General features: G+C 45.8%; 2 protein-coding genes and 2 pseudogenes across 2 annotated transcripts; all 4 read left to right on the forward strand.

Annotated features, from left to right (window-relative positions):
- The first annotated feature begins 471 nt into the window (after nucleotides 1–471).
- Nucleotides 472–2,497, forward strand: LOC127244590 (cytochrome c oxidase subunit 1-like). The gene is made up of 2 exons (XM_051265157.1): nucleotides 472–2,421; nucleotides 2,471–2,497. Exons 1-2 carry the CDS (start codon nucleotides 1,594–1,596, stop codon nucleotides 2,495–2,497), a joined length of 855 nt encoding a protein of 284 aa, XP_051121114.1. The 5' UTR covers nucleotides 472–1,593.
- Nucleotides 2,493–4,697, forward strand: LOC127244588 (cytochrome c oxidase subunit 1-like; annotated as a pseudogene).
- A 570-nt stretch (nucleotides 4,698–5,267) lies between these two features.
- LOC127244586 (NADH-ubiquinone oxidoreductase chain 4-like) lies at nucleotides 5,268–11,437 on the forward strand. The gene has a single exon (XM_051265153.1). The coding sequence runs from the start codon at nucleotides 7,264–7,266 to the stop codon at nucleotides 7,780–7,782; it is 519 nt and encodes a 172-aa protein (XP_051121110.1). The 5' UTR covers nucleotides 5,268–7,263; the 3' UTR covers nucleotides 7,783–11,437.
- LOC127244591 (NADH-ubiquinone oxidoreductase chain 4-like) lies at nucleotides 8,070–11,437 on the forward strand (annotated as a pseudogene).
- Nucleotides 11,438–14,151: the final 2,714 nt, after the last annotated feature.

The following is a 14,151-nucleotide window of genomic DNA, read 5'->3' on the forward strand; positions in this document are numbered from 1 at the left end:
TTATGATGTTATTTTAAGGGGAGCCACTAGTTGGTTCTTTGAGGATCTTGGGAACTTTCTCGATTTGATCAACTATGCCCCCGGGCCTTAGCCCTTAGAATCTCATTCAAAACCGGCGTGGCGCTGCTGGATGCTTCTGATCAATAGAAGAAGAAGAGGAGTCAGCCAAAAAGAAAGATCACCGAAAGTAACGACCACCAAGATAGGCATAGTAATGAAATCTTTTGATCACCCATTTTTTGAAAACCATTTTTGGGGGCTTCCGCCTTACACAAGGCGGATTGGATTGCCTGAATCACGAGTCTTATATACTGTGTTACGATCACCTCATATTGATAAAAAGTCCAGAGAACAATTTGAAATGAAAATCAAGAACCAATTTTTTGTCATAAAAACCGAAAGGCATGAATTGCGCAAGAAGTTCTTTCGGTTAAAACGCCGTGCGACTCGGAGGACATAAGACTTCTTGGTCAAGCCAAAAAGATTGCCGACTTCCTCCCACCATGCCTGGCCCTTTACCTTACCTTAAGAAGAAAGAGGGGGTATGAAGCGTGGGAAAGAATGCAAGAAGTGTATGATAGAAGTAACCTTAAGGAGTGGCGGCAAACCTCTTGATTGATCAACGTGAGTGAACTGTGCTTAGACGCTTCGTAAAACCGCACCGATCTACGAGAGGAGCTGATAGATGAGTAGGCTTCCCCTTTCGATTCACGGAATGTGATCTGGGCCACGATGGGAGTTTGCGTGCCTCGGTAGGAAAGAGATCACCGGAGTATAGCACAAGATCGCCTTTTCTTGCTGCCATGGGGTCGACCTGTGAACAAGGTAAACCCAATGGGAACCAAAAAACGGGGATACCGCATTGGGCAGAAGACGATCCAAAAAGCGAAGGCTCACCCTTGGTTGAAGAAAGAAGTCAGGGGCGAAAGCCGCTCGACCGATCCCTTGAACCTAACCCTCGGGAGTTTAGGGGCTCGACCGAGGGGAGAGGAAGGAGGGGAAGCTTACCTTAAACTTCAAAGGGGAAAGGGGGTGAGATAGGCAAGAGGTTTTGATTCCTTTTCCACTAGAAAGCCCGGCCGCGAGGAATCAAGAGATCTTTGCCGGTGCTGACTTGGATCTCGGGTGACGGAATAAGGCGGCCAAAAGCTTAGAGCAGTCGCGGTCGAAGCTTGGCTACAGCGAAGCGCTTACCAAGCGCGAAGGAAAGGCCTCCGCCACTTGAGCCGTATGCGGGGGAACTCGCACGTGCGGTTCTTAGGGGGGGGAGCTAGTAGGAGCCATCCCATCCCAATAGCGTATATTTTCCGCTCAATATTCAATTTTCTTTTCTTGCAAGACCCGTTCGGATAAGGGAAAACTCCAGAGATTGCTTCGAAGTAAGATCCTTGCGTTGACCCTTTCCTGAACCAGAACCGGGTCCGGGTGAGAGGAAAAGAGGATCCAAATGTCCCATCAATAAAGGTTGGGCTTTCCGGACCTTCCCCAAAACCCCCTCACGGACCCTTTTTCAATAAATAAGCCCCGCTTCATAAGCCATAACTTTAAATGGCCCCTCTCTGATAAGGAAGGAAAGGAAAGAATCTCCATTTTATGACAAATCCGGTCCGATGGCTGTTCTCCACTAACCACAAAGATATAGGGACTCTATATTTCATCTTCGGTGCCATTGCTGGAGTGATGGGCACATGCTTTTCAGTACTGATTCGTATGGAATTAGCACGACCCGGCGATCAAATTCTTGGTGGGAATCATCAACTTTATAATGTTTTAATAACGGCTCACGCCTTTTTAATGATCTTTTTTATGGTTATGCCGGCGATGATAGGTGGATCTGGTAATTGGTCTGTTCCGATTCTGATAGGTGCGCCTGACATGGCATTTCCACGATTAAATAATATTTCATTCTGGTTGTTGCCACCAAGTCTCTTGCTCCTATTAAGCTCAGCCTTAGTAGAAGTGGGTAGCGGAACTGGGTGGACGGTCTATCCGCCCTTAAGTGGTATTACCAGCCATTCTGGAGGAGCAGTTGATTTAGCAATTTCTAGTCTTCATCTATCTGGTGTTTCATCCATTTTAGGTTCTATCAATTTTATAACAACTATCTCCAACATGCGTGGACCTGGAATGACTATGCATAGATCACCCCTATTTGTTTGGTCCGTTCTAGTGACAGCATTCCCACTTTTATTATCACTTCCGGTACTGGCAGGGGCAATTACCATGTTATTAACTGATCGAAACTTTAATACAACCTTTTTTGATCCTGCTGGAGGGGGAGACCCAATATTATACCAGCATCTCTTTCGGTTCTTCGGTTTGAAATGGCCCTTTTCAGATTCAAATCTGAATACGCATTGCGCTGTATGCTGGGACTGTCTGCTTAATGGGACTCCTACTATGTTCATAAGTGGTTTTCTAGTAAAACCCCGATCTAGTCAAAATGGAGTATCTAAGACACAATCAGCAGGTAACCAACGACATAAAAGCAGTCTAGTAGGAACCTCAGAGACTACATGCGCAACAACTTATCCTAAATCCTTCTGTGAGTGGCTAGCTGGAATTATCGATGGTGATGGAAGTATTCAAGTTAGTAAACAAGGATATACTTCTCTTGAAATTACTATGGGACTTGAAGATCTACGACTACTACGATATATCCAACATATGCTTGATGGAAGTATTAAAATGCGATCAGGTGCTAAAGCAACTCGTTATCGACTACATAATCAACTTGGTATGATTAAACTAATGAATTGTATTAATGGTCATATTCAACATTCAGCACGACTACTTCAACTACATCGTGTCTGTCAAGTACTGGATATCCCTGTAATTCTACCTATTACACTAGATGCTCAATCAAATTGGTTTGCAGGATTCTTTGATGCTGATGGTACCATTAGTATCGCTATGAAGAATCGACTACCTCAACTAAGTATTCGAGTAACTAATAAACTTCTACAAGATGTAGAGTCAACTAAGGTAGTATTTGGAGGAAATATCCACTTTTCTAGTAGTCAAAATGGTTACTATAACTGGTCTGTACAAAGTCGAAAAGATGTTATCATGATGCTAGATTACTTTAAATCAAGTACTTTCCGAAGTCATAAATCACGACGATTCTTCCTTATTGAGGAATATTACAGTCTTTACGATCTCAAAGCATTTAAACCTGACAGTATTCACCATAAAGCATGGCTAGCTTTCCTAGACAAATGGAATTACATAAGTTGATGATATAGTCCACCTTTCTTCTATTCATCCGCTTCTATTATACGAAGAGAGAAGCACCCTGAAGTTTACATCCTAATTCTGCCCGGATTCGGTATCATAAGTCATATTGTTTCGACTTTTTCGGGAAAACCGGTTTTCGGGTATCTAGGCATGGTTTATGCCATGATCAGTATAGGCGTCCTTGGATTTCTTGTTTGGGCTCATCATATGTTTACTGTGGGCTTAGACGTTGATACCCGCGCCTACTTCACCGCAGCTACCATGATCATAGCTGTCCCCACTGGAATCAAAATCTTTAGTTGGATCGCTACCATGTGGGGGGTTCGATACAATACAAAACACCCATGTTATTTGCTGTAGGGTTCATCTTTTTGTTCACCATAGGAGGACTCACGGGAATCGTTCTGGCAAATTCTGGGCTAGACATTGCTCTACATGATACTTATTATGTGGTTGCACATTTCCATTATGTACTTTCTATGGGAGCCGTTTTTGCTTTATTTGCAGGATTTCACTATTGGGTAGGTAAAATCTTTGGTCGGACATACCCTGAAACTTTAGGTCAAATCCATTTTTGGATCACTTTTTTCGGGGTTAATCTGACCTTCTTTCCTATGCATTTCTTAGGGCTTTCGGGTATGCCACGTCGCATTCCAGATTATCCAGATGCTTACGCTGGATGGAATGCCCTTAGCAGTTTTGGCTCTTATATATCCGTAGTTGGGATTTGTCGTTTCTTCGTGGTCGTAACAATCACTTCAAGCAGTGGAAAGAACAAAAGATGTGCGGAAAGTCCTTGGGCTGTTGAACAGAATCCAACCACACCGGAATGGATGGTACAAAGTCCTCCAGCTTTTCATACTTTTTCCGAACTTCCAGCTATCAAAGAGACGAAAAGCTATGTGAAGTAAAAGAAGAAAAGGTCGACGATTGCTACTAAGAACCTAACAGAACTTTGAAAAGAAAGATCTAGACAACCTTCCAGCAATAGAGATTTCTCTCGAAAGGGACGGAGCGAACTATCGTGTCCACGAGTTTAGTCAAAGCGCCACTCTTTTTTCCGGATTTCCTTTGGGTCTTAGCACCCCTCACTAGTGAAAGCTTATCTTCTCGTTCCTAAGCTAATCAATGGGATGAGATGGGAGTAAGAGGTCGCGAAGGAGTGATCCTGGCTGGTTGGTCACGCGGGGGATAACCATTGAGCCAAGCAGATTGCCATAGATTGGTGTCCTTGCCGTCACCAATGACACGTACTCTTCCGCTTTGGAGAATTGGCTTATCTCTTTCCTAGGTCTATTCATAAATCATAAAGGCATGCTCTCTTGAATCCAAAAGAGATGCTTTGCGGCGAGGACTAAAGCTACTAGTAAGACGGGAGGGCTCTCTTATTCTTATAGGCTCTCAACTAGCAATATCCGTAGTACCAGAACTGGCTGAGGCTTGGCATTAGAAGACGATAAAGTCAATGGAAGGAAGGAGCTCAACTCTGAATTCAGTATTGGAATAGTGGAACTGCTACGTTTCCTCTATTGATAGCAATAGTAGAGTTAGAGATCTTAGCATTAGAGGCTTTTTTTCTTCTATCAATAATGCTTCTTCTTTCTAGCAATTAGAGATAGATCGAAAGGGGGGTCTGCTCCTACTCTTAGTGTAAGCAAGACCTGCCTTAGTTCTCGCTTTGGTAGTTCAGGTAGGAAAGCCAACTCAAGACGGAAAGCAAGAGGCCCTCCAGCAAGAAGTTAGCAAGAGTTAGCGGCGAGGCTAGTCAGTAAAGGCAGTCTACCACTAGCGGTCACAAAAAAGTAGATTTCAAAGATCCTATTTGACTCACAGAACCACGTACTCAAGACATAGCTATCAACCTTCCAAGAAGCAATAATCATAAGGCTCAGTTCATCGATTGCTGTGGATTCTCTTGAAGTAGAAGATTCTATTCATGAGCAGAAGTATCCCCTGAATGGCCCCTCCTTAGGAGGGAGGGGAAAGCCTTTCAAGAAATTCATTCCTCTATGAATATATAGGCTACGAGGTTCAACTGCTTTTTACAGGGCGGACTGGTTAAAAAGACTCATCCCGCGAAGCCGAAAAGGCATCTTTTTCAAACGTTTCACCTCCTTTCCTTTGATTGGTGTAAGGTGACATAAACCACAAACCGCATTCTAGCAGCCCTAAAAAAAGAATCTCTAGCGAAGCTGTCAACTCAACCTAAAGAAAGCGATCCGCTAGTCTAATCTATTCTCTGCTTTTCGAACAATGATTTTATATACAACGGGGTCTTCTGCTGACCCAGAAGCTCTTTCCGAACTAATAATAAAGGAATAGAAACTATCGGAGTCTGACCTGACCCAGAGATCTAAGGAGTTTATTAAAGAGAATTTGCACATACGAAAAACGACTACCTGAGATGGCTGTAATTGAGTAAAAAAGGCCGGGGAAGTGCTAGAAGATGTACATAGGGATTTTGGTGACGAAAGCATCGAACGGCGACAGGAAATAGAGAGACTAAATGGCAAACAGGAGTCCGGAGGATTATCTGAGGTGGAAGCAGCTTCCATTCCCTCTGGCTCCATATTCTTCTTTTAGGCCTACCTCTTCGTTTTTTCTTAGGCTTTGTAGCTTTAGGCGGGGCTTTTTCACCGTGCGCAGCCATATATAGGTTTAATGGTCTCACAATCCCTAAGAGCATGCATTATAGTAGTCTCAGCTTTCTTGCATCTTGGACAGGTGCTAACATCTTTCATATGCCTTCGTTTCCGCTGCTCATTTGTTATTTGTTATCTATTATGCTATTATGCAACACAAGCCAAAGGAGCTTTTAAGCGAGGCCCTTGCCATTTCCAAACAATCTCCCACTCCCTGCTACGTTGGTCCCAATTTTCCCCTTCAATGAGCTCATAAGCTGTGCAACTAGAGAATGTTCCATTCTTTGATGGTCCCCTTCGATCACCATTACCTCTTTGATTCGGCGGCTTAATGCCCGCTTTTTTAAGACACGATGCCGCTGGTAAGAGATGCTGAAATTTATCCCACTTCCAACACCCATTCTCATCAAAAAAAAGAAGCCATGCATCTTGACAAGTCCTCTTGAGGAACTGCAGCTATAGCTTTATCAAGGTTTTTTATTCCTCATCCACCATGAATCCTTCAATAAATTTGGAATCCGCCCATTGCCAATTACCCACTGAATCCCTTTAAGATTTAAGAATAGAATCCCACACCTTGAAAATTCCTTTGGCCACGGGTTGAGGAAGACCAACCCAATCTCGAATGTATTTACTACGTAACACCTTCACCCATAGCGCATTAGGAAGAGTCAATATTCCCCACCCGAGCTTCATAACATAAGAAAAGCTGAATTCCATCCATCCTCACCTTTATACATGAATTTGGATGTCAATAATTTCCTCCTCGGGTCTCTATAAAACAGAATGAAAAGCCCGGGTTACAGGACAAAAGGAGAGAGGAAAAGTAGAAAGGGGGGAAGAAGTGACGTGCTAGTTCTTACTGACACTTCTTGATCTAACTTTCATTTTTGAGTGCTTTCTTTGTTCTCTTATTTATTTGGATTGAATTCAACTCAACTCCCATTGTTCTATGTCTTGGCATTCCTTTCTTTCTCTTCTTTTTATCCCTTCGACGAATTTCGGCTATGACCAATGCCCCACTAGCTGAATAGGCGTAAGAAAGCTACCTGAAAAAAGGCAAGGTGCACCTTGGATTGAACTCGACGAATTGCATTTTGCCAGAGATATTTTTTGAGTTAGAAAGATTCTCTATTGGAAATTCAAAATAAAGAAAATAAAAGCGCATACGCGGGAAGGGGGCCCCAATACTTTTTCATTCAGGGGGGGAGGGGGAGACTAGCCTCATTACTTCCCACTGGGCGAGAGGTGCACCTAACCCACCTACCCACTCATCAATCACGGTGTTCAGCTGACTTGCACTGATAGACCCCTATTGTATTGGAATTAGGCGCCCATCTTTTGACTGTTGTCAATTCATTTCTTCAATGTTCGATTCTACTCTATGTTAGAACAATGGTATTTTGATCTAAGTGGTCTTATTCTTTCTCCCGTGCTAGGAAGCATTACTCCTCTTTTCATTCCAAATTCAAGAATACGACCGATACGATTGATTGGTCTGTGCGCCTCTCTTATTACTTTTTTGTATCCCCCTGTTCTTCGGATACAATTCGATCCTTCTACGGCCAAATCTCAATTTGTGGAAAGCCTTCGATGGCTTCCTTATGAAAACATCAATTTGGATTTGGGTATAGACGGTATCTCTTTATTCTGCGTGATATTGACCACATTTCTGATCCCTATTTGCATTTTAGTGGGTTGGTCTGGTATGAGAAGTTATGGGAAAGAGTATATTACAGCATCTCTAATTCGTGAATTTCTAATGATCGCCGTGTTCTGCATGCTGGATCCTCTACTATTCTATGTTCTTCCCGAAAGTGTGCCAATCCCTATGTTGTGCGGAGCTGAGCATCCTCTATTCGCTGGGATAAAGCTTTTCCTCTGCAGGGGCCTTGTGCAGTAAACCCCCTACGGGCGGTCGTCCGTCGTCGTAAAGTAGTCCCCGCGAAGCTTTCGGGAAGAGGGGTAGTCTTGTGTGTAAGCATAGCATTTCTGGTCGAACCCGCCCAACCCAACTAAGAAGAACCGAACCTGACAGACACATCTTTTTCCTTTTGGGAGGGTACGTAGAGTAGTGGGTACCTCGTAGGACCTCGACCCGCCTACTCGGGTCTTGTATGGATATGCAGGAAGGGGTGCTCCTAGGTGTGTGTAGGGGTTGTGTTTGTTCGCGAGAATGGATTCCTCTAAATGGGGGGTGTGGACACACTTGCGCGAATTCGGGTAACGGCTACAAGGGAGAAATCGAAAGGAAACTGTACCCGACCGGGGATGGACGTAAACTCGTAAGCTGCCGAGGGTAGGGATAATCGTCCAGGTCTTATTGTGAAAGAAAAAAGCCGCCCCGCCACAGCAGGCGGGTTGCTTCCTCTGTCGTCGCCGGCGAGCTCTTGGTGAGGAGACCTTAGGAGTTGTTGCTAAAACAAACGGGGGAGGGGAGGATCGACCCGTTCAGTAGAATTCCGAAGAAAGCAGATGTTGGCAGCAGGTGGAGACATTTTTTTGGCCCCTTCAAAAGGAAATGCGGGCAGGGTAGAGCTCGGCAGAGGGTTCGAGAATAGGGTAGGGTCCTGTCCTTAAGATTCAGATAAGAAAAGAGTTCCAAACCTTTATGCATGCACCTCCGTACAAGTTCCGTCCAGAATGATTGGGAAAGATCAAACCAATTGGAACCGCTCACATCACAGTAGTCGTAGCGTAAAGGCCGTAAGTCGAGGGGCAGCCATAACAGTTGGCTATTCCTTTCACACCTCTCTATCTATAGTACGAGAGAGATCCGCTGCGTGAGCAACCTTATCTATACTAGAAGGCCTTACATGTGCTCTACAGGCCGCACGGAATCTTTCTTCCCAACGAGCACTTTTTGCTTTTGATTTGGAAGACGGGCGTTGCGTTCGGTTCGAAAGGCATGGTTTTCAGTATGTCGGAAAATAGGGCCCCACTAGTCCGGCTAGCTAGTGAGCGGTTCTTTCGGGCGGGCATCTACTGCAACGCAAGCACCATTGTTCGCCACCACCCGAGAAGCAAAAGATGCGAGAGTCCAGGCGGAAAATACGTGCATAGATAGTGGTCTAATGCCAAGGCCGACGACGGAAGCTCGGGACGGAGCCGTATGAGGCGGAAGTCTCACGTACGGTTCTCTGAGAAGGGAGTGGCTACCTACTGGAGCTTCGACCAACCACCACCGGTCAATAGAGCTTTTGGGCCACCCCTTACTCTACCATTATTATAGGGGTATGGGGTTCGAGACAAAGAAAGATCAAGGCAGCATATCAGTTTTTCCTTTATACTTTACTTGGATCTGTTTTTATGCTATTAGCTATTCTGTTGATTCTTCTCCAAACAGGAACCACCGATTTACAAATTTCATTAACCACAGAATTTAGTGAGCGGCGCCAAATCTTTCTATGGATTGCTTCTTTCGCCTCTTTCGCCGTCAAAGTGCCTATGGTACCAGTTCATATTTGGTTACCCGAAGCTCATGTAGAGGCACCTACGGCAGGATCCGTCATCTTGGCAGGAATTCCTTTAAAATTGGGAACCTACGGGTTTTTAAGATTTTCAATACCCATGTTTCCCGAAGCGACACTTTGTTCCACTCCTTTCATTTATACTCCAAGCGCGATTGCTATAATATATACTTCCTCGACCACTTTAAGACAGATCGATCTTAAGAAGATCATAGCTTACTCCTCAGTAGCTCATATGAATCTGGTGACTATTGGTATGTTTAGTCGGGCGGCGGCCGTTAGGTCACCTATTTTGAGTTATGGACACACAAGGCCAAAACATGTGTGCCGGGCGTGCGACCCATCAACCTACTAGCAATGGGGGAGAAAACATAGCATGTCGCAATAAAAGCTTGATTCGAGGCGTCAGCAAAGCCGTCTGTTCCAAAAACAAAAGCCCCAACGCGCCCCGGGACGGGAGTGGAGGGCGGCCCTACGCGCAGGCAACAGCAGGACCGGCTCTACGAAAGTAAGAATCGAATATCGAATCTTTCTCTTGGCTTTCCCAATTCATCCGTGAATAAGAATTCAAGGGCGTGAAGCGAGTGCTTCTAGCTGCTTCGCCCGCTCTTTTGGCGGCTATCTTTTCGCGGCGGAAATGAACGAAAAGCAATATGAACGTGCTATTTTCAAATCGATTGATAGATAGCCTTATCTGTTCTGATAGATCTCTAGAGATAGAGAGGGAATCTATCAAGAATAAGGTTTGGAACCCTATTTCTATCTATTGATGAGACAATTCTCTTTTCATGATCCATCAGAAAAGAAAGAAATCGATATGTATCTGATTACGTCTACATCGTACATAGAGCGCCCAAGCGCTTTTTAGGCCAGCTCAGTTCTCTTATCCATCGGTCCAATGCACTGGGCTCATCTCATGGAGGGAAAAGCCAAAATTACCTTGTCTTGTTCGCCGCCTCGACGCATTCCCTTCTCTCCCCGGTATCGTCCCACACAGAAAGAAAGAGCGCAGAGCCCCGGCCCGACCTGTAGGTCCGCTAACGTAAAGCGAGGAGTTGAGCCTGAACTAGCGAACCGAAGTCACTTTCGGAACCATACTTCCTACAGCTAAGATGTGTCCAGTCCTGCGGGAACGCGCAGCGCAAACGAACGTGAGCTGCTATACCGAATCCCCCGCTGGCCATCGGGGACCGAGTGGTAAGGCCATGATATGCAGGGGAAAATATCACTCATTCTTCCATTGGGGACAGGTGCACGAACGACAACTCCAAACGTCACACATCCGCCGCCTACCGTACGTTTAGGTGGCACCAGCGAGATCCAGCTAAGGTAAGGTCGTGTCGCGGCTGCTCCACTCCGCTGCGGTCTGATGAACTTCACTTCGTTGCCTTCCCGCTAAGAAGCGAATGGGCGCTGTGCCGTGGGTCAGTTTCGGGGCGGAGAGTGAAGAGAGACCAGAAGAATGATTCATTTGGATCGACGAGCTTTTTCAGCCCAAAAACGTTGAATCCATGGAATGTTTGTCTATCCATGAACATCTATTCCATCTCTCTATACATAGTCTCTCTATACATAGTTGCATGATATGATCGCCTTTGTTTGATATGTTCATTCAGTACCAATACAAACGAAAACTACGCCAAAGTGGAAGGGCCACTATAGAAGCTAGAAGTAGCTAGCCTATAGTAATAGTAATAGTAATAGTAATAGTAATAGTAATAGTAATAGTAATAGTAATAGTAATAGTAATAGTAATAGTAATAGTAATAGTAATAGTAATAGTAATAGTAATAGTAGTCGGCCTAACCAAAGCGTCACGACAAGATCCAATTAGCCTTATGAATGGAATCTAAAGTAGGGGGCTTAGCCCGCCCGCCTACCAATCAAAGAGGCTGAGAGTAAGCGTAAGCTCTTCGAGCTTCCCTGAATTCGCTTCGCGGTAGCCGCACAGCACATAGCTGGAAGTCAGAGGGCCCATACTACCTGCCTAACCCTTCGCTCCGAGGGACCGTAGATCTACAAGCGCCTTCTAAAGCACCCCATTCATCCAAAAGAGAAGGGAAGGGGCCTATTTATTTGCATGACCTCTGCAGATTTCACCCTATCTACACCCGGAGCCACGGACCTAGCGGTCCTGCCACCACGCCGCAGAACGTACGCTGTTGAGAGGTTCCATATTGCCGAGACGAAGGGCAGCACTTCTGTACGTGATCGTAGTATGTCACGTCGTCTCGTCCCCGCTGCATCGAAGAGTACCTATGCACTATGTTCCGATTCACTGAGTTGGAAGATAGAGTTGGGGTGGGGGTCTACGATGTGATACTCAAGTATGACCCGGGGAGATACATGCTAACTATGGGTAGGAAGCAGGAACCTTTATGTAAATAATTGTGGGGGGTTACAGATCTCTTATACTACCATCGATCGACAGAGCGGAACGACCAGAAAAAAGAAGTGAAGTTAGAAAGCCGTATGATAGGTGGTAACTATCTTGTACGGTTCGGGGGGTAATCGGCGTACGGAGATCCGTGGGGGGGAATCTTTGGCTCTATCGAACATACAGGGAATTGGAGGTAGCATTCTACCGATGTCAAGTCATGGACTGGTTTCTTCAGCCCTTTTTCTATGTGTTGGTGTTCTATATGACCGACATAAGACTCGACTTGTTAGATATTACGGAGGTTCAGTGAGCACCATGCCGAATCTCCCTACCATTTTCTTCTCTTCCACTTTGGCCAATATGAGTTCACCTGGTACTAGCAGTTTTATCGGGGAATTTCTCATCTTAGTAGGAGCTTTCCAAAGAAATAGCTTAGTAGCGACATTAGCAGCGCTTGGGATGATTTTAGGCGCGGCCTATTCCCTTTGGCTATATAATCGTGCGGTTTCTGGGAATTTCAAACCCGATTTCCTCCATAAATTCTCCGATCCAAATGGCAGAGAAGTTTCCATATTTATACCTTTTCTTGTTGGAGGGGCGACCGTCCGTTAAACTACCAAAAAAACAAGGGTAAACCAATGTGATCATGACATTGTAGGTGCTTGCAATGGGGACGGATGCGACTTCCCTCAGTTGGTTTGGGTGGCATAGCCCGTTGCAGAAGTCCCCCCCCTTTTTTTATCCATTTCTTTACTCTTTAGGGAGCCAAAGCTTTACTTTACTAAACTAATCAAAAAAGGCTCGTGCTAGGCGCTTACCTTTTTTGGCCGAGCCGTATCTTGCTGGGTGGGACCGATAGAAAGAAAGGACGGGGGGCGCATGGTACTTCTCGACCCTGTCTCCGAGGGACAGTTGAACGAGCGACTCATGAATGCTGCCGGGTTGGACGAGCCAATAACTCGAACGCGTTCGGTCTTTTTTTTGAGCAAGAATCACAGCCTTACCTTATCTTCACCATGATACGGACTCCAAGTTCTTATGGCAGAGCATGAGGAGATTTATCATCAATATGATGATGGGAATGGAAACCAGAAGCACGACTGGGGTCTTCGTGGTCCAAGATAATCAAACCATCAGTAAGAGTAACGTAAGCATGAGACTTTTTGGTAGTACCGGTGAACCAGATGGCCGCGGCGATGGAATCTGGGACGGAGGACTTGTAGTATCTCTCTAGATCTGGCAAAAGCGAAAGAACCCCTAACAACATTCGAATGGAGGCTGACGGCTGAGCTTTGGGATATTAGTTGGCCTCGCAGGGCAGGCCCCTGTGGTTGCGAGCTGGAGCTGCCATAGCTTATGGCTAGAGCAATGTACGGGCCCCAGCAGAGAGCAAAGTAAGGATAACGAGCGCGGAGCCCGCCAAGCGGGCGGCAGGGGCAGCGGGCAAGTGCTTGGTAGGCCAACAGCCCAGTGAACCGGGCGGGGCACTCGAAGAAAGGGGGGCACACGTCGCAAGTAAGAGAAATTGGCCCCGCGGAGCTTTCAACAAAGCAAGGACCTCAATTCTCATTAGGAGGTCAAACCAAGGACCTATGGAAGCATTCTCTCAACAATAAAGAAAGCTCGCCCCCGGTCAATATTGGATCAAACAATAGGGGGCTGACCCTTTTTTGATTCAATACATTCAATACAATAGGGTAAAAGATCGTACAGTTCCCTACCGAGACAAACTCTCAACGGATCCTCGGCGCGCTGGGCATACCTCTTCCGCGCGTCTTTCTCGTGGCGGGAACAGAACAACAGGGAAAGACCCGGCCCAGGGCTCGAGGGCGAGCTTTATTTATTGTTGAGAGAATGGCAAGTGAGTCGAAAGGCTTCCGTTTCCGTTCTTGGTCAGCGAACCTCTCGATCTTTTTCGTAGTTGAGAAGGGGGAAGGAGTCTAAATCAATGAACATTAATGAACCATCATTGATGGACGTTGCACATGACACGATCAATTCGACTCAAGGCCCGGCGCTAATAGAAGTTGCTTACTTTCCTAGTAGCGAAGGAAAAGGGCAGGGCTTTTTTCTCCGTAATAGTGGGCGGGTCTCATGAGATCTATGCCGGCCGCCGGAATCAAACGAAGGGCGAAGGACCATTCAATTCATGTTGGGGCATAGCGGCGACCTGGCCTGGCGCCATTCCCGGACCTAGCAGCAGACGGGCGGGCCGTGCCTGAATTCAGACCGGGCCAGACTCTTCTTTGTTTGAGCTGCTCCCACGCACGCAGACCGGAAGATCTCACTTGTCCTGGACTGGAACAAGTACGTAGAGATCTTCGTGGGACCGTGTAGGGAGTCTCAATCGGTCTTTTCTAGGATGGATGCAATATTTATACCTTTTCTTGCACGCCACACATGGAGATTTTTCCATTGATCT

The sequence above is a fragment of the Andrographis paniculata genome, unplaced genomic scaffold (genome assembly GCF_009805555.1).
Source record: "Andrographis paniculata isolate CXL003 unplaced genomic scaffold, ASM980555v1 Contig1END, whole genome shotgun sequence".
NCBI lineage: Eukaryota > Viridiplantae > Streptophyta > Magnoliopsida > Lamiales > Acanthaceae > Andrographis > Andrographis paniculata.

What these genes read in the sequence shown, in the direction of transcription:
- LOC127244590 (XM_051265157.1), top strand. Translation starts at nt 1,594, where the DNA reads ATGACAAATCCGGTCCGATGGCTGTTCTCCACTAACCACAAAGATATA. An exon ending in TGTTCATAAGTGGTTTTCTA is followed by an intron (nt 2,422 to 2,470) that starts GTAAAACCCCGA and finishes CACAATCAGCAG; the next exon opens with GTAACCAACGACATAAAAGC.
- LOC127244586 (XM_051265153.1), top strand. Translation starts at nt 7,264, where the DNA reads ATGTTAGAACAATGGTATTTTGATCTAAGTGGTCTTATTCTTTCTCCC.